The 21086-nt window shown below is 33.0% G+C and overlaps 2 protein-coding genes across 12 annotated transcripts in view; both read left to right on the top strand.

The window, feature by feature from the left end:
* The first annotated feature begins 84 nt into the window (after positions 1-84).
* On the top strand, positions 85-6651 carry LOC105257488 (importin-11). Of its 3 annotated transcripts, XM_011268134.3 has the most exons (19): positions 85-360; positions 1170-1222; positions 1736-1867; positions 2093-2193; positions 2283-2396; positions 2473-2879; positions 3001-3264; positions 3379-3534; positions 3673-3713; positions 3846-4028; positions 4102-4213; positions 4298-4518; positions 4603-4767; positions 4843-5035; positions 5121-5358; positions 5435-5531; positions 5603-5862; positions 6165-6306; positions 6383-6651. In XM_011268134.3, exons 3-19 carry the CDS (start codon positions 1745-1747, stop codon positions 6485-6487), a joined length of 2922 nt encoding a protein of 973 aa, XP_011266436.1. In that variant the 5' UTR covers positions 85-360; positions 1170-1222; positions 1736-1744; the 3' UTR covers positions 6488-6651. The 3 variants fall into 3 exon arrangements, with proteins under 3 accessions (XP_011266436.1, XP_011266438.1, XP_025268539.1); XM_011268136.3 differs by lacking the exon at positions 1170-1222 and having other exon boundaries at positions 262-360; XM_025412754.1 differs by lacking the exon at positions 85-360 and having other exon boundaries at positions 1032-1222.
* Positions 6652-7567: 916 nt separating this feature from the next.
* The window catches only part of LOC105257490 (endophilin-A), a 30967-nt gene continuing 17448 nt past the window's right edge, over positions 7568-21086 (top strand). For 3 of the 9 annotated variants that reach the window (XM_011268141.3, XM_011268140.3, XM_025412736.1), the window contains exons 1-2: positions 16374-16498; positions 19308-19401. In XM_011268141.3, the coding sequence (XP_011266443.1) occupies positions 16470-16498; positions 19308-19401 (123 nt within the window). In that variant the 5' untranslated portion in view covers positions 16374-16469. Of the gene's footprint in view, positions 7755-15503; positions 16212-16371; positions 16499-19307; positions 19402-21086 lie in introns of those variants that run through there. The other 6 variants (XM_011268144.3, XM_011268143.3, XM_011268137.3 and 3 more) reach the window with 6 other exon arrangements.

The raw sequence follows: 21086 nt of genomic DNA, 5'->3' as shown, positions 1-21086 counted from the left end.
TCGACCACAGTCTTGTTTGCATGATTTGATTCGGATCTAGCAATTGTTTATGATTAATGTTTATGTATATATATAACCAATCAGAGCTGTCATTCGAAAGTCTATTATTCAATTTTCTGAAAGCAACTCTCGTGAATGAAAGTCGAATTTTACGTTTTATGCAAGTTAGAAAAGTGAATTGAATTGAATTTAAAGTATCGGCAAAAATGTGCTCTTGAAAAAGCCATTATATATGAACGAAATTTACAGTTGAAGGCACGTTAGAATCTAACCATTGTCCGAGCTAATCTGCGTCTTACATGTTGCACGATATTTTTAATAAAGATTGCGCGAGATTTTGAAGCGTAGTATTGTCGAAAGGTACGTTCTTTTATTCTCGAAATTTTTAGTATAACGTGTCAAGACCTCGGCAAAACATAAACATTTCATAGGTTATTTCATTACTTATTTCACTACTTTTTAATATCCTCCAAATTTCAGCATAATTTTCAATCGATTTCTAATTTTCCCGAAACGTAACTAAATTAATCGCATCGCGCATCTATCATTAATTTTGCATTCCTGTCTACAGCATATCAGAATTATTCGACGATAAAATAGAGATAAGAAAAAAATCAGCCTGCCCGGATAAAGTTTGCGAGTCGTGATAAAAAATAACAAGTATAATTATTAAAAATATAAACTCCCAAGAAATCGCTCGGGGAATTAATTATAGCGTTAATTTAGTTCGATTGTAACGGGGTGTTATTTATATACCCTCATCGATGTAAGGGAAGATGATTGGCCGAGGATCGCCGGCTCCTCGAGCGATTTCGCCGGCGCGAAGTTTGCGCTTTATCTCGCCGCGCGCGTGATGTAAGAAGGCGGCTCAACTGTCACTATCGTTGTCGCGCGCGTCGTGGGCGGAGGGGGAGGGGAAGAGAACGGAAAGGCGAGGGAGAGAGAGCGACGCATCGGGACGGTGGAAACCGGAAGAAGGAGCGTTGCGCTTCCGAGGGTGTCGCGCGTCGTGCGTGTGAGTGTGTGTGTGTGCGCGCGCGGCGCGTATGTACGTGTGAATCCGTGCGTGTGTGCGTGAGACACTCCGGTGAACGATAGAGGGATCGCGCCGGAGGATTTTCGTTATGTATCGATTTACTACGTAAATATACTCTCTCTTTCTCTCGCAGAACGACAAATGGAGCACACGGAATGAGAGTCTGCGGCATCGATTGCGAGACAGGTAATGTCTCTTTTTTTTTTTTTCCCCCCTTAAGTTTTCTGCTCTTTTTTTCCCCCCTCGTACACGTCGCCTCGCCGTCGTACCTCTCCCGTATGCCTGCGTCGTACAGGTTAGAGGGCATCCCGTTACCGGGAACAAGGACGACGACGGCGACGATGACGACGTTAATCGTTAATTCGACGAGAAATGATGTAATGAGACACGCGCTTTTCGATCTCGTGTAATCAAGTGTACGAGGTATATTTCGTGCGACGAGTATTCTTCGAGCATCATCGACGTGAAATTTGCGATTCATTCGATAAGCACATGTTCTTTGGATTCCGATGGAATATTTCTCGGCGAGCCACGTTAGACCTTTGCTTTTTCATTGGAAAAATAATGCAGCACGTTGCAATTATGTAATATTGTGATGATGCTGCTATAATAAAAGATAATGACAAGAGGGATATTAATAGAATAAGGATTTTATGTTGTTATATCGAGATTGATAAGTGTGTTGACACATGTGTTTAGTAAGAAGACATGGATGCTGCAGTTATAGAAGTTTTACGACAGGCGGTCAGCCAAGACCCCAATGTCCTGAAATCTGCAGAGCAAACATTGAAACAATGGGAGACGCAACAAGGATTTTATATAGCCTTATATGTAAGTTATTATTGACAAATAAGAATTTATTACAAGTATAATAATGTCTTCCATGCATGTAATGGATTTATGGAACATTGCATGGGAAAACAATGATATATTTATATATCAAATTACCTTTATTCAGAATTACCTTACAATATTACAAATATATTTTTTGATATTACACACACACATATATATGAGTATCTAAAGATACAAGTGATTGTACAAAATTGTTTTCAGAATGTTCTTTCAAATCATTCCTTGGCTGTTGAAGTTAGGTGGATGGCTATCGTATATCTAAAGATTGGAGTCGAAAGATATTGGAGGAAAAATGCGCCAAAGTAAGGGACTTTTTGTGTCAAAAAAAGAAACATCATACACTAAGATATTTTTATTGATATATACTTAATAATATACCATATTATTTCAGCGCAATTGAAGACAATGAGAAGGAATTTTTACGACAGCATTTGCTAAGAAATTTTGAAGAACCTGTAAATCCATTAGCTGTACAATTAGCGGTTCTTATTGCTAAGATAGCAAGGTATATAACACATGTGATATAATGTATTGTATTGAAATAATTAATGTGTTAATGTGTCCCTTTACTTTGCATGTAGGTATGATTGTCCTAGGGAATGGAGTACACTAATACCAACATTGTTGGAAATTATAAGGCGAGAAAATTCTCTGGCGCAACGTCAAGCATTGTTAACACTGCATCATGTTGTTAAGGCTTTAGCGTCTAAACGCTTGGCCGATGGCCAGAGGCTCTTCCGAGAATTGACTGCAACTATGTTCAATTTTATTTTAAACTTATGGAATACCTATACTGAATCCTTTCTGATTATGGCGTCAAACGGGGCTGATGTCAGTCAGATACAAGAAGCCTTAGAGAAGGCACTCCTACTGTTAAGAATACTTAGGCAGCTGATTGTAAATGGTTTTTCAAAGCCATCTGAATCTCAAGATGCCATGTTGTTTTTAAAAGTTGTTTTTGAGCGTGCAAGGACTTGTCTGGAGTGCCGTTAGTACCTTCTTCAGTATTATTTAAGAGAACTATATGTTTATTTTATTTTTGTTTATAAAAATGTGAGTGTATTTAATGTCTAATATGAAAATAATATATTTTTTCTTGCTTGTTTTAGGAAAAACGTTAGCTTCTAGAGGCATACAGATGGATATGTGCGACAAATTTATAATACATTTGACCAAAGTTTTAATAGGAGTGTTAGAAATGCACCCATTTTGCTACGTGGAACTCATACCGACTTCCTTAGAGTTTTCCGTTTTTTACTGCTTTACGGAAGCCGGTCAGGCATTAACATTTGAAAAATTTATCATTCAATGTCTGAATTTAACGAAAAATATTTTATTATCGACATATTATAGACCAGCTAAAGTTAGCGAAGGTATATAAGCTTATTTTTACATGTTTGTTATTTATCTTATATGTGTTATGTGTTATTTATATTAATATTATCTATATATTAACGATTATTGAACGTTTGTTTTATGGGAAATAGAGACGAAAGATCCATTGGTATTGAGGGCATACCAATTGAAGCAAGAATTTTTCACACCAGAAATATTAACAGAAATTTGCTCTAGACTTGTCACGCATTACTTCCTTTTGACACCTGCAGATCTTGAAATGTGGGATACTCATCCAGAAAGTTTTGGTAAGCATAGCAATTTATATTCAGTAAATATAACGATACATTTTTATTCATGTATTCCAAATAAAATTAAAGAAATAGCAAAATATTATATATTTATATATATATAAAACAAAATATGGGAAATATTACTTTTTTCAGCTGTTGATGATGGTGGAGAGTCATGGAAATATAGTTTGAGGGTGAGTAATTAAAAATATTGTAAAAATTATTATATATAACATATATTTATCATATAAATTATTATACAAAATTCTTAATTATTGTATAAATATATGTCGTGATTATTCATGAGAATGTATATTGTGTTGCAGCCTTGCACAGAGTCCTTATTCTTGGCAATCTTCCATCAATTTAGAGACGTTCTCGTCTCTGTTCTGGTTGATCTGATGCGACAACATCATCAACCTGTCGATCCTAACAATTTACATGCGATTTTAGTAAAAGACGCAGTTTACTGCGCGGTTGGTTTGGCTGCTTTCGATTTGTACGATGAGGTAAAGAAAATATTATCATAATATCTTTCATAAATATTTAATTGATTTAATAAATATGTTTTTTATGTAACAGGTAAATTTTGATCAGTGGTTTTCGACGACTTTGAAAGAGGAATTAAAAGTTCGAAGTAATAATTATAGAATTATCAGGAGACGTGTGTGTTGGTTAATCGGTCAATGGACGAGTACGTTGATATTTTGTTGGAAAAAGATACGCTTTAAGCAATTATTTATTACTTGTATTTTGTGAAATTTTATATGTCTTGCAGATATTAAATTGAGCACGGAATTGAGACCAGAGTTGTACAAGGTTATGATAGAAGCATTAAATCCTGAAGAAGACCTGGGAGTTCGTTTAGCAGCTAGTAACGCTTTAAAACAGGCGATTGATGATTTTCAGTTCAATTCAGAGGAATTTTCTCACTTCTTAGAGCCAGTATTTTCGTTATTGTTTGCGCTTCTTAAGGAAGTAAATGAGTGTGATACAAAGGTACACAAAGAGTTGACATTTATTTTTTTTATATCCTTACAATATATCTTTGTATTATTTCTTATGAATTTTTCTATCTTTTAGATGCACGTACTATACGTACTATCGTTTATTATCGAACGTGTTGGTAGTGGAATTAAACCTCATGTCGGTGCGCTCAGTTCGTATCTACCTGAACTTTGGCAACAATCCGAAGTATATAATATGCTGCGGTGCGCTATAGTGTCGACTCTGATACATTTGGAGAAGGTAAGTATGCAATCTATTTTCAATCAAAAGATTGATGCTACTGCTTATTTTTTTAATGCTGTTATACATTTATAGGCTTTAGGTTCTGAGAGCGTTATTCTGGAACCATTGGTGGTAGGAGTTGTAGCTTTGAGTTGCGATGTCAATCAAGAGGGACATGTTTATTTATTAGAAGATGGATTGGAATTATGGTTTGCATTATTAGAAAATGCACCTGCTCCGACACCAGCTATAATGGATCTCTTTAGAAATATGCCGGCATTATTGGGTTAGCAATGTATTTAAAGTTGTTAACAGTTCTATTAATAGTTCTCCATGTGAAATAATAACAGTCTTTTCGCTTATATTTTTAGATCAATCTACGGAGAATCTACGTTTATGTTTGTACATAATTCAAGCTTATGTATTGTTGAACCCGCAAGATTTCTTCACTTACAGAGGTTCAGTAGTCATCGAAACACTAAAAGCACTTCTGAGCGATTTACGAGCAGATGGCAGAGTGATGGCACTGAGATTATTCGAGATTTGTCTTAGAGCTTCCCCTCAACAGGGTGCAGAACTGATCAAACCCATTTTATTAAAGATATTCGAGTAAGTAGATTATTTATTTTTTCCTTTTTCTAGAGATTTGTGCCGCATAGAAACTTAGAATATCATATTTTTACAGGAGCGTCTACAATGGCGAAGAGTATCCAATGGTTATGACTATGAATTTATCTATCGTTGCGAGAGTTTTATTAGGTTCTCGTGATATTTTTGTACAAGTAAGAAAAATTCTTTTCAATTGCGATTTCCACGGGCGTATTTTTTCAAAGATAAAAAATTGCTTTTTCAGGTGATTAGCGATCTCGCGCAAAATTTAGGTACTGAAATGAGAGAAGATGTTGTGCTCGGAAAGATGATATATAGGTGGATCAATGGAATGCCATTAGTATCGCAGACTGAAAGGCGGAAATTACTAGCCCTTGCCCTCTGCTTCCTTCTTGGAGCAAACAGTCCGCCCACAGTTCTAGAATATTTTCCGTACATAATATCGAACATTGTCGAGACCCTTAATGACATCACGAAGTTTGACGATATGGGCTATCCTGTCGAGTAAGACTTGAGATGCTTTTTTTTTTAATACACAGATAGCAATCGAAGTAAGAGCGATTCATAATGTGAGACCTCAGTCATTTTCAATAACTTATTTAAATTGGCAACTTACATAATTTCATTTTTTGAAAAATTAATATAATTATTTTATTTCTTATAATCATTTAAAGCAATTTTATTTTGTTATAAAAACAATTTTGGTGTAACATTTATCTCTTACTTCAATTGATTATACAAAGTGTTTATAGAAAGAAAAATAGATGTATCAAAACATGCAATTAATGAAATGAAAATTATTTTAGTTCTTTGATGATTACTGATCAGCCCAGTCCATCGCAATACGAGGATGTGGATTATGAAACCGAGCACGCTCAACGACAAAAGAGACTCGCCTTCAGCGATCCTGTGCACAGTATATCCTTGAAAGATACGCTTCAAAGTCAGGTGAGAATCCCTCCTTAATTTTTTTTCGTTTTTGGATGTTTAATTTATAGATTTAAAATTTATTTGAAATTATTAGTTGATCATGCTGCGAAGTATAGTTGGGGATAATCAATTTGATCAATTGATGCTCACTCTTAATTCCGAGATTGATGAACAACTCAAGGACTACATATCGCTATGAGGAAGGCGCAAGATCAAAACGCAATACAGAGGATTTCGACTATATAAGGTATGAGAAAAGAAGCTTTACAGCGCTCTTTTGTGAAACGGCACTATTTTATTGTATGATATTATCATCTGTTTCATTGTATTAATAATGTTGATAATAAAAGATCCTACTCTCTCTCTTTTCGTGCTACTGGAAGATTCCTTTCTCCCCTAATTTTGCTTTTAAATATTCAAATATGATTATTCTATTTGACTATTGAATTAAAAATCATATACACACATGCACCATTTGATTATATTATTGATAATCTATAGAAAGTTTCACATCGAATTAGGAGAGAAAGATGTTATTTTCTATAACAATTTTCAAGAAATTGTTACAATAAATATATTAGCACAGTTAAAAATATTAATGCACAACTAAATTATTAATGCAAATTAAGTTATTCTAATTTATTACAGAATATTTATATTGTTATGCAACATTGGATTAATATATGACTACTTCATTCAATGATCTCATGTTGCATTGATGATATTTGCAACTGTGATATTTTATCATCCTTAAAATCTATTTCTAGACTTCTGACGTGTTTATTTTTTTACATTCAGATATCTTACGCGAATATATGTATAGTGTAATGCTTTTATATGTATGACAATGCCATACATACAAATATATACATTGGATACTGCTGTTTTCAAGTACGAGCATCCAAGAATCTTATCCCTTTCCAAGTGTAAAAATAAGAAAAATTAGAAAAATAAATACAAAATGTTAATTAGTTTTATTATATATATGCAATTTCTATCGATATAAAAAATTAATGAGTACATCGATATAAAAAGGATTAAACTGTAACAAAATATCTCAGCATGAAATAAAACATCTAAATATATTTTTTATTATGCGTGCTCCAATAAAAATTATTGATTGCACACAAATAAATATAAAAAATATAAATTTCTTATATCAATTCTTATCGAAACATGTAGGAGCGATATATCGAGATTATTTCATATCGATGTTCCCACTCGTCTGAACGCGGCTTTATTCTCCCCCCTCCCCCTTCCACTCGCGACGTGACTCATTCGTCGCGACGACGCCGCCTGACGTTGGCGCTGTCTGTTGGCCGTGCGCGAAACCGCGAACAGCTGTCGTCCGTGTGGCCCGTGTCAAATCTTGGCAGGGGGTTAGTCGAGTGTGTTGGATCCGAATCTCTCCGGATTACGGTGCGCTGGCGTGTTGTCTTGATCCAGCGAAGACAGTCCTCCTTGCGGTGAGTGTGAAATTGATTGTATTCTCGTATCGCGCATTGAAATCGCTCCCGTTCGTCTCGCATACCTCGAGCACGAACGCGTTATCATGCGCGTAATTCCTGTAACCCCGCTTTGCTCTGATTATGTATACGTTGCCCGGCGTTCGATCGATTCGCGCGACACCCTGTCACGATCAAAGATATCTGTCATCGTTCCAAGACACGGAATCGGCGATAACGACGCTTTGTTGATCGCCGCGTCTCACGATTGTCGCGCCAACCTCGTCGAGTGATATTTTCGCGCCTGTCGAGACAGCCCGGCGGATTTTTGAATGATCGTGAGTGAGCGTGAGTGGGCGTATCACGTGACTTGATCGTAATGTGTATATTTGTTCCTATTCCGGTGAAAAAAGAAACCATTGATCTTCTTGCTCGGTGACTTAGATCTACCCGCGCGCACGATTTCCATTCTACTCACGTTTAGGAAATCCGGCTTTGATGTTATATTATTGTCCTCTTTTCTAGATTATATACTTCTGTCTATGATATATGGACAAGGACATACGAGTTCGATATTAATTGAGATTGATTCTCCGTAATATTATTTTCAACATCCTTTCTTAGAATCTTGCGTTCATATATTGAGAGAGATTGAATTACATATACGGAGATATATAGGGATTGAATATACATATTGTAGAGAGATTGAATTAAAATTTATTAATAATGAAATGAAATCTTTTTATTGTATATAATAACATTTCTGATTTCATATAGTAATATCTAATTTTTATTAACAAACTTCTACATTTCATAATTAATTTGTAGCAGATATTTTAAAATTCTGGACAAATATAATATATTCTATAAATATATATATATATATATATATATATATATATATATATATAGAATATATTATATTTGTCCAGAATTTTAAAATATCTGCTACAAATTAATTATGAAATGTAGAAGTTTGTTAATAAACATATAAATATATATATAAATATATACATATATATATATATATATATATATATATATATATATATTTATATGTATTGTAATATAAATAATTATAAAATATATGTGTAGTATATATAAGGAGATATGACAATTTAGTCATGTCCAACATCGGTAGAATTGGCCCACTTAACCGCAATTAACTTTAATTGGTATCGATGCGACCATTGTTAAATCGGAGATGTTTAATATTTGCTGATTTTCGTTTCGAATAAGTTTCGCATTCTGTCAGCACGCCTCGTCTTCGATATGCATCGAACTGGAGGCGAATCGTCCTCCGCGCATCGCTAAAAAAATTGAAGCTTAATGACAAATAATTTAATATTAATCGCGAGACGACTCGCGAATTGTCGACTCAGCGAATACAAATGAATATTAATGCTGGCGAGTATGGCAGAAAAATGCTCTCCCGCTTTGCCAACGCTTCTTTTTATCGTCATCCATTCGTTTTGACCTCCGACTTTTACCGCGTGTCACACGCGTCAAGTTGTTCGGCCGCGATCGTTGCGCGTTTCCGGTCACAAAATTCAAAAATGGGTTTTTAAACACGTTTCGTAACCATCAATTTGACATACGTTATCAAATAATAATAAAACAATATTATTTCTCAAATAATAAATTTTAAATTTTTTTTTAAATGAATAATAATATAATTTCGAATATTTTTTAATTAATGCAATATTCTATTAGTTGTGCTTGTTCAATTTATTTCTTTAAGCGTATATATAAATTCGACTGCAATTGGTTTTGAATAATGAAAGATTTAAATGAATTAAGAATAGAAAAAATTGTGATTTTTTTAAGTAAAGAATAGGTGGATTAAGAGAGATAAGATAACCCAACTCTGTAAAATTATGAATTATTGATTTTTCTGTAAAGAGGAAACCCAAAGTAGATTTAAAAATTCTTTATATTTTTTTTTATTTTTTTTATTTATTAAAATATGATTTTTGTAAAGAAGGCGCAATAAATATTAATAGTTAACGAGCAACGCAATATTAATTATTTAGCAATATAAGAGATAAGACAATGATAATTCAAGAAGGAAAATAATGATTTTTTGCAGTAATAATCTAAATGTATACTGAAAATGTATACTGAAAGTATAAAAAAATATATGCAGTTTATTTAAAAGAATCACATAAATTTCTGGATTACTCAACTTGAAAGCATATATATTACATCATTTTAAAAATTTATGTGAAACGTAAATTTTACATCATAATTTATCAAACTTTTTATTTTACTTTTTATTTTTATTCTCGTATAAAGCTGACTTTCATCAATAATCCGTTATAAAACGAGTAGATATAAAATCAGCTGTTTATTCGAACGATATATGATTGGATTACAATCCATATATAATACGTATATAATTTGACATGATGAAATTTCGGTATTAATTAATATTTCAGTACATCGGATTCAATGTAGGCGGACGGAATCTAACGTAACTCGATTTTACTACACTTCGCTAATAATTTATGTATATCTCCGTGTAAAACACGAAAATTCTTTTTAAATTTTTATTGAAAAGGTTCTGTACTTTAAAGCCGCACCTTTTCAGAGTTTTCGTGAAAATTATGAATATAAAACGGTAATTTATGTGTATGCCGCAAAAATTTAATAATATCTCGAACAAAACTACACTCGAAAACTGTTGTGCGTCATTTGTGACGATTTAGCTAGCATTTGTATAAATTTGAAGTGCATTGAAATTGTTATGAAACAGTTCTTTTGCAGATATGATAAAATGATGGAGAAAACTTTGTTGTTGAATTTTGCGCGATAATTATGATATCGCAAAAAATTATCAATCATCATCGATATCATTTATAAGAAATGATTTCATCGTGATTACATTGCGTAATCGTTAGAATCGCTACTAAAAATAAGCATGCAAAATGCAAATTTTAAATGTTTTCGATTACATATTAATTTAACGTATCATGACATTTAAATTGTACTGTTAAGGTTTCATCATGTCAAATTATATATTGACAGTGTCGTTTAAAACATTATAACGATTTGAGTTTTATATAATACATATATTATAATACATATATGTAATATTTAATATATAAATACAATATTACAAAAGTTATACTCTAATAATTTATAGTATCAAATATAGTTACAAAATATTTTCTACGGTTGTTTACTTTCAAAAAGTAATAATGGCGATAGAAATATCGACCTGACAAATAAGGTAAATTCTTTGCGTTATTGTAATAATTAATCTTGACATTAAATCAATACGGGATATATTAATTGCGTAGCTTTGAATTTTCATCAATATTATAACTACAGAATGAAATGGAAAGTTTGTTGTGACATTTGTGAAAATTTGATGTATTTTATTTCTCAATCATCTTTCAATACAATAAATATTACACATATTGTAATTTATGTACAGCATTATAATATTATATGTAATAATTAATAATATTATTTTAATTTGGTGATTGGATTTATAAAAATTATTTATTATTTATTAATTCTCTGATATAATTAAACTTTAAATTCCTAATTAGGTATATAAGAAATTTAATAAACATCGGCATTAATTTATTTTAATTTAATGGCTGCGCGCCAGGCCAGTACAGCGATTATTCAATTGCAATATCTTTTTTTTTAACGGAAATCGATTCCTTCTTTTAACGGAAATGACGATAGTGTCTTATCACCGGTAAGATTAGCGTATTTGTTGCTGTCCATTTTGCAATTTTAATAATTTAGCGGCTACTAGAAAATCGTTGTAGCACCGCGGAATTTGCGTAATTGTTTGTAATAGATCCACTTGTGCATTGTTTATGTAATGTGCAAAATTTCCGCTATTGATAAGATCAAATTCTTGATATAAGTTAATTCAAGATAACGTATATTAGTTAATTCAAGATAACGTATATTAGTGCATGATATGAACTAAATAATAATTGAGAGCATATAAATTATATAAATTTATAAAGCGTATATTATTTTATGATTGTTGAGCGAAATATTAATGAAAATTATTCATTCTTCGTAAAATTAGATTTATATTGGAATAATATTTATATGATGCGCATAGAGAACTTTATTTCATTTTTTTTTTGTTATTATATCATTACAATTATTACATTGCAGTATTATGTCACTATATACTTTATCTTCCTTTAATTATATTTTATACGTTTTATTTTATTGCTCGAGATTTTGAATTGGTCAGGATCTATTTATTTTCTTTTTTTTTTCTTTCTTTGAAGATAGCCTGAGAAAATCTTTTCTTTAAACTATAATACCTATAAATAAATTATTTCTTATTAATATTATAAATTAATAATATTGATAAATAAATTATCTATCATGAAATTAATTATAAATAATGCATTTAAGAAATTCATGGCTTAATAAAATGTCAAAAACGTGTAACAATAAGATATCAATTTTATAAGAAAGTTTTGCTACGTATTTCTCAAAAGAAATATAAGATATATAAAAAAGAGAATTTCTCTTTCTCAAAGTGTTCATATTAAAATATAATAAATATAAACAAGCTGACTTAAATAATTGATACAAAAATTTTAAATAAAAATACTTTTTGAAAACAAATGTTTGGAAAAAAATGTCATATATTTTAGATTAAAAATCTAGACAATATTTTTAAATTTATCTCTTCATAATCTTTATAAAATATAATAAGACTCGTATTTACAAAACTATAATAATAATATTATCAACATAACGCGACAAAGGATACGAATCGCGTGGCCTCCTGCCGGCGCGTGTCGCGTATTTTTAGAAAGATCTTACATTGCAGCGGGGGTGATTTGTAGGACGGATGTTGGACTTCGATATGGTGGACGGAAGGCAGGGAATTTATCAAATGATAGCGACACCATGACCCAGACGTATATGTGCTCTTTGGGTTTCCTAGCAACCCGTCGCGTCAAGTTTCGCAAATTTGCAGAAAGTTTTGCATCCCGCACAAATCAGCCCGGCGTCTCGAGGAAAATTCCATTTCACTGATTTATATGAGACACGGAAACTAGAGTCGGAAACTCTGTTCTTGACTTAATGAGCTTCGCAAAGTAGTTGGGAATGTGTGTGATACACATATTTCGCTATGTATAAAATTATGTTTATTAAAAAATTATATTTCTAACTATATTTCATTTATTATAATAAATTATATCTTATAATAAATTTAGTCATTATAAAAATAATAAAATGTAAATGTTGAGTGTATATTTATAAGAAATTTAAATAAAAGAATTAAACAGTATTCATATTAATAATATATGTGAGGGAATTATGTCACACACATAAACAAAATTACATAAAATTACAGACGATATTACGGACGTTTATTTTTTTTGTAGAGTTACTAAATGAATTTTTTACATTTTTTTACGTACAAATATTATTGTTACCTTTTCCGTATATTAATAAAGTTAATGCACGATGCATCTTTCGAATGAGAACGTATCTGAAGCTTATCAGAATTAAATACAGCTGTTTCCCTAGTGAGTCTAATTGTTCGTAGGAGAATACTGTTGGAATGGAATAATTTAATCATCGGATGCGTTATACACACTCGCGCTAATAATTTTTAATTATTCTCGGGTTTCGCATGATATATTTGTAAAGTGTATGGATGTTACAGCACGTAAGGTTACTAACGTGGGTAGAAAACAACTTTTGCTCTCGTGTGATACACGTGTCGCTTTTTAAACTTCCACAAAGGTTTAAACTGTTTCTTTTTTATCGTATTTATTGCATCTATATCAAATAAGAGAAATTTGTTTTTTCGTATTTTTATCTGATAATTCGTCTTTTATTCTTTATCTGATAATTTATTTATAATTCGTCTGATACTTGTTAAAACAATATGTACTTCAATAATTTTATTTACTATATAAATAGAAATTTCCCCAAGTTATCGGCAAAATACACGATACAAAAAATTATAATCGTCATCTATTTATATATATATTTATAATTATATATTCGGCATATAATTATATTTTACCTTATTAATTTTTAGTTATATAATTTTTATTTTATTTTCAAAATTTTTATGATTATGATACATAAATACAATGAGTAAGCAAAATTGCTTATAAGATGCAAATTGTGATAAACTTTAATGTAGTACAACACAGTCATATATCGCATCTTTCGATCTTATTAAAAATTTTTATTGATTGTCGAATATAAATATGTAATAAATTTATTAAAAAATTGCATAAAGAATTGTATTGTTAAAAATGAAAAATTATTATGTATTTTTTAAAAGTTAAAAGCATTTGGTTTTTAATGTATTTTATATAACCGTAATTGATTTTTTATTTAAAAAAATTATTGCCGATTTAATTTATGGATATTTTGCAGAAGACACAATTATATAAAAAGAACATTTTATTTGCTTCTCATCTCTTTTTAACGCTAATTAAGCGTCTCTTGGGAAATTAAGCAATAGAGGCGATAGTTCACAGAGGAGTCTCAGGTTTGCCTTAAATTGAAAAAAATTATACCGTGAAAAGATATATCTCACGACTTAAATGAACGGCTACTCTATCGGTCTGGAAAACTCAAGGTGAATAATTGGCAAAGAGAGAAAGAGAGAGCTTGTTAAATCAAGAGCTCACGACAAATCGTATTGCGAGAGCTGAACAACGGTTATGAGAGTGGTACTGATTATATTCATAATCGATACATCGTTGAGACGATCACCACTATCGTGACACGCACATGTATGCGCAGAGAGATCCTTTTAAAACAGGACGATATTAATAAGTCGTAAAATCGATTCGCATACACACACATATACATTTCGCGTTGCCTGCTTACTTGTTTTCATTACCGATCTCGTTTATTTAAAAGGCTTGTTTCTTGTAATTTTTATCCAATCATAGAAAGAATAAGAGAAACTTTCTTACGGGACAATGTACGTGTAGGTCGATGACTCTCTCAAAAAGGTATTCGAGAAATATCAGGGACGTTATTCTATTTATAGAATAGAGAATTGCAGACAATTCTGATAGAGAGATATGTCTCGTGGAAAATTCTAGACATCTTAACAGTTACGATAGGCAAGAATTTAGTATTAAATGCAGGCTTTAATATATTTTATATAAAATGTAACAGGTAATAAGATTTTATTTTAGTAATAAATTGGAAAAATATATTGAAGTCTTTTAATGTACACACACACATACAATCAATGTAGACTTATATTTTTCCCATTAATTTAAAATTATATAGAAAATACAAAAAAAATAAATAAGTATGTTTTCATCAACTTTTTATCATTTGAAACGTGATGTAAGTATCAATGTGAAATTGATAATTTTATCAACTTATATTTATATATATATTTATATATATAGGTTATATCTATTCTTTCCTTCAATTCAATATATTCCAAATAAAAATTATTTAACATCTGTGCTGCTAGAGATATATTTCTTTTCATGAAAATTTTTTAATTGTTATAAAATAGAAATATCGGATATTACATATTATTAAATGTATAATATGAGATATTATATTTTTATCTTTATTTATGATTTTATATTATGATTACATATTATGCTATCTATAAATGATTCAATTGCGAGAGTGAATTGCGTTGATGAGAATGGGAATTTAAGTGTAGTTTTATTCTAAGGGGTGACAGGATATTGTTCATCCCACTTGTGCACCGCGCGTGCGCGCGTATTCTCGAAATGAACCATATATCGTAATAACTTATAACCATTGCAGACACCCGGTATAAGTGTGGAGGAAGCAAAAGTACGCGAATAAAGTCGGGGATTGCGGCGCACGTGGAAAGAGGAGAGAGAGAGGGCAACGGAGAGAAAGAGCAGACAGCGGTGGATCTTGAAAATAATCAAAGGGAGAACCGCGTGTGCGATGTAAAGATACCAAATGTCATCAGATCAAAAAGAGAGATAATTATCATCATTGTCAAGAAAATGTTGATATTTCGCCTATCATCCAACCAAATATATTAATATCTCGAATCTCCCGTGAAAAAAGGATTTCACGAAAAGCTTCGAACAGTCCTCCCCTTGAATCCGCCCCTGGCGGAAAAGGCGGCTATTGCGAGGGAGAGCGAGAAGGGGGAGGAGAGGGTACCGAAACGAGGAACGGGAGGAACGGAGGGGAAGTCGACACGAGAGGGAGAGAGACGGGGCGTCCGAGCCGTGGTCGCGTATCGATCGACCAGCAGCAAAACTACCCCCTAGCAGGAGACTTCGCAGTGTGCGAGGGACCGATCACGTACGAGAGTAGTCCGGTGGTGCTCTCGCTCGGTGCTCGTTGGCCCACGCGGATACCCCTCACGTTCCTCACCGCACGCAGACACACACGCACATCCGTCCGCTCCACCGTCGTCCTCCACGCCGGGTTATTTAGGGGTGCACTTTAGGGGTGCATCCGGTTCGCCGAAGGGCCGAACGGCGGGCAAAGGTGAGAAGACAAGCGTCCTTGTCGTTTTCGCGTCACCCTCGCTGCATCGTGTAACAATTTGCGTTCGTTGGATTCTTCTCTTCCGGCGAGGATTGTCCCTTCTCTCATTCGTGCGCAGCGTGTGACGTTATCTATAGCTGTCCGGAACGGATGTGTCGTTCGTGGATTATAGATCGTACCGAGACGCGAGTATAAGCGGACTTGAACGACGACGAAAGTTCTTTTAACTATCATCAGTCGGCTGTGAATCCTACCTGAATGCGGTCGTCTTCGTCTATGCTGATTTAGTCTGTCTCTATATATTCTATTTCTACTTTTTCATGTAACATATAGTATATTATAGTTTTCTATATCGTAGAGAAGGTCTCTGTATTCTAGTGCCACCTACTTGCATTATCTTTCTCTATACTTTATACCTTATTAGTTATCATGTTATGGGCTTTTACATTGTACTCGTATTCTATTATAATTTCTTATATTTTTACAACTTTACATATTTAATTTTTTTCTTTAATATCCATATCGAAAATTCGCTATTTTAATTGATAACATTTTTTATTCCGTTAGTATCTTTTGTATTAATAATTATAATACTACTTCAGTAATATATATGATTATCGTATATTGCCATCTTTTTTACTATTATGCTGCCATTTGATAGAATTTAGTTATAGAGCTCGAGTTATTTAACGCAATTATTTAATGCTCAATCAGTGCATTGCTAGCTCAATCGTTACTATTAGAAAATTGGGACAATCCTGTTGCCGAACTGTGTCAGAACGATCCTCCATCTTACCGTCCTTTCGCCCACTTTCCGAATCTCCCTTTTGTCTCCTTTCGTTTCATCTACTTTCGGATCGGTCGGGTCAATCGAACGCTCCTGTATTTAATGGAACGCCCGCGATCATTACGTCTAGCCTCTAATCCCATTAATAACATTCATTAATAAGGACGTTGCATTAATTAGCGCAGTTCGTCACTAAGAGGATTTTGACGATGTATGCCATAACTTTAGACTTAAGAACTTCCGTCGTGCAATTCGTTAATAAGAGCGCTTGTTTGCAAATTTCTCAGCCGGCTCGTCAACAAATACTTCGATTTTATGATTCATGTAAAGAAGGAAAATCGATCGGTGATTTTGTACGATTTTCAGAGTGCAAGATGTAATTCGCGGAATTTTTCTTGACCCTCTTCGGTAAATTTTATCTAATTAATTAATTAATTAATCGTGTTTAATTCCCGCGACCTTAACGAACTTGTCGATTGCTCGCATCAATTGTAGGTTTTTCGCGCTAGCTTAGAATGCTTTTGACATGTGCTTGAAATTTATTCTTGAAATTTGCGCCAACTTATCCGAAATGAAAGCATCGCGTTACTATTTTAATCAAATTTATTTTATTAAATTTATTTTTTATATTATTATTATTGTTTATAATTGTCATATATGTGTTACGAATCTATTCCAATTTGCTTCTTTGTAGCTCTAGATATTTTTAAAAAATGGATGTTCATTATGGCAGATTGTTTTAGCTCGACATAATATATTGGACGCGTTTGGCGTGACAAATGCGAGCAGCGTAGCGTTGGCTTTATTGAAATTTGTTGTGGACTTGTCACTCAGAGATATCGTACGCTTGTTTTGCTAAAACTCCTCCATTAAACATTTATCTCGATTCATGAAATTCATGCACGAGGCAACCGTCAGTGAGAAACGTCGCTCGCTGTTAATGGAGCAAGTTCGCTCTCACAGATTCATCATTTGCAGATTTTGTGAATAGAACTTTTGTACCATACTTAGTACATCTCCATGTGAATTCAATGATGTGCAATATTACCTTTATTGAGAGACTGCAATAATTCGCTATGGGAAGACAGATTTTTGTTATCGCGGCAAAACCGCTGATATTGCATATTTGATGCGAAACTTCGCTATTGTAACGAATTGTTTGATATTATACAATAAAATACTTGTTGTCTGAAAGAGTTTTCTTTGCGTGAGAGTAAGTTTGTTTAAAAAATATCAATTTACTGCTGAAGCAAATTTAATCTGCCGCTGAAGCGGAATATTCCAAATTCTCTTTGTTGGCAAAAATTTTTACGTTGCAAGGAAACAATGTTATATGCATATGTGTACGTATCTTTTTTTCTGCAAATTCAGTAGAATTATTTTTAGCAAATAAAATTAATATCTTTATGACATTATTTTTATCTTTTTTGTTGTTAAAATAGTAATCAACAATGTTTGCCGCGACAGTACAAAATATAGATCGACAAATCCTCCTTTTGTTTCATTTTTAAAACATTTCATGGATTTATACAATTGTTAAGAAATTTTAAAAATATGTATGCTTCTTTATTATATTATAACATTTCGGGTTTTTATGGGAAATAAGTGCAGTTATTCATATAAAAATATTTATATCACGTGTTTTTTTGTATGAATAAACATCGATCGGTTGTAGAATAATAGAGAAAATCTCAACGAATAGTTAAGCTTTATGAATCTATAACGCATTAATCCTCTGGCCTCGTTAAAAGAGGAGAGAGCCAGTTAAATTTTGTACGTATATACATATAATACTTGGCAATGTTACTCGTAAAATCTCTCTTCTCGTGTTAAATGTCTCAATATTTCTCATGTCGATATACTTTTAAGGTCGCCCAAAGAGCACGTCGCCTGTCGATGCACGCCGTGTGTCGTTAAAAGCACACATTATTTGTACTCATTAGAGCCTGTTAAGAGGTCGGGTCGGCATGATTGCGTTTTCACTCGTGTGAGATCACCATGGTACACGCGAGGAGCCTGCGACCGCGGCACCGATCTTCGCGAGCCACACGCGAAGCGATACGCCACCCGGTATTACATCAGCAACGAGTCACGATGCTGGAAAATATACATACGGCAATATACATACGATCGATAGCATTGAAAATCATCCCGTTTGCCGTTGGCGAGTGGCCAACAGCCGGCGCGATCATAAATTCGCTCTTCTTTCGTCCTATTTTCCGACGCGTTTGCTCTCTCCGCGAGTCGCTTTTCCCTCGAGTTTACTTTCCAGCTCTGTTTGACAGTCCCCGTTTCCGTTTCTGTTGCAGTCAGAGACAATTTGCGCGTGATTCAAGGAAGCAACGACACGACAGCACCATGGCGTTCGCCGGGCTCAAGAAGCAGATCAACAAGGCGAATCAGGTAAGTACCTCTCTTACCGTCTTACTTCACGGAAACTTGATGATGAAGCCTCGTGTGTGCATTAAAAGAAATAAGAGACAGCGGAATAATTCCACCAATTGATATTGAGTATTTCTTATTTATTATTATTTTTTATTATTATTTTTTATTCTTATTATTTTATTTATTTTTATTTTATTATATTTTATTATATATTTTATTATATATTTTCATTTTTATTCTTTTCTTTAATACAATTTCCACATGGAATAGTTTGTTTGCACGATTGAGAAGTGGATAAGATACCTGAGACTCAATCATTTCATTCACATCATATTTAATATTAAAACATTTTATTAAAAATATTTAAAAGAATATTAAAAAAAATATTATTTTAAAAATATATTAAAAATAATAAGAATAGAATAATAAGAATAGAAGTATATTAAAAATAATAAGAAATTAGATATCAATTGGTGGAATTATTCCGCTTAAATCTAGATTACTTCTTTTTATCGAAAAATTCTGAGAACAAAAATCCGCGTGATTGAGATTCGAGTCTTCCTTCGCGATTTAATTGCTATAATTAAATCACGAGATGCCTTACGCGCGTCTATACGTTATTGATTTAGTTCTTAGGAACATTAAGGGAAAGGAGTCATCGCCAGCGATTCGATATCGTGCGCGAAACATCGTTTGAAAGTTTAATTGTCCACATTAAGGTGATACATATTCCCGTAGGTCGGGCTGCATTACGCCAATTACCGGCATTGCTACTTAATCTAGCGGCGACCCGAACTTTCGCGGTCGTCAGTCATTTCGTTCCCGCACAAATGCGTGGCGTCTTAATATGATTACGCGTCCCCGGGAAATTCTCGATGTTCCAGTGTGATGCGGTTAGATTCTCCGAGGCCATCAGAATATTTAATGCAATTGCGAAAACAAGCGAAACAGCATTAGACGCGGGTTAATTATTATCTCCGTGTCGCGAAATCAATATCATCCTCCTGGCATTGCCAAGATTCCCGATATACGCACGAGAATTTTTATTATCGAGAAATTCCGCGAGAAATTCTCCAAAATGCCAGAATCCGACAAAATCTAAGAGACTGCGGAACGTATAAAATACGCGAGAATCTCCGAGAAATACCGTAATACATCGTAAAACTATTTTACACGATAATACAAAGGGATATTCTTCTCAATAGATGATGATATAGTGTCTATTCTGTGCTCAAATGTGGAAACCGTGATGCATATTTTAAACAATTTTTATAATTCCATTCCATCGAGCATCCATTATTCAGATGAAAGCTAAGTCCTCTTTCTCTGACAGTTTGTCGATGTCAATTATCATTTGGACCAACATGCCACATGTGTAGAATTTTCGTATCAGTCGCACACAGCTACAGTATTATCATCCTACCATGTTTAATCTTGGAATGACGAGCGGAGGGACATGGTTGCTACCGCTCTTAATACTGAGGTTTAGTTGCAACAACCGTGACTAATTAACGGCTAATTGTTAATTGAGAGAAACATGCTCAAAAGATATCGGCAGTAATACTTCATATTAATGAAATGAAATTGTGGTAAATACTATTTTTAAAATTCTGAAAAGTATGAAGAGTCACATTTAGATCATAGTAAAAATTGCCCACAATTTAAATATTCGTTTAGATAGGATAAAATAATATATATTTGCC

The sequence above is a fragment of the Camponotus floridanus genome, unplaced genomic scaffold, assembly GCF_003227725.1.
Source record: "Camponotus floridanus strain SB8 unplaced genomic scaffold, Cflo_v7.5 scaffold56, whole genome shotgun sequence".
Lineage (NCBI taxonomy): Eukaryota > Metazoa > Arthropoda > Insecta > Hymenoptera > Formicidae > Camponotus > Camponotus floridanus.
The sequence above is the reverse complement of the archived record's forward strand: the minus strand, read 5'-3'. Positions and strand labels throughout refer to the sequence as shown.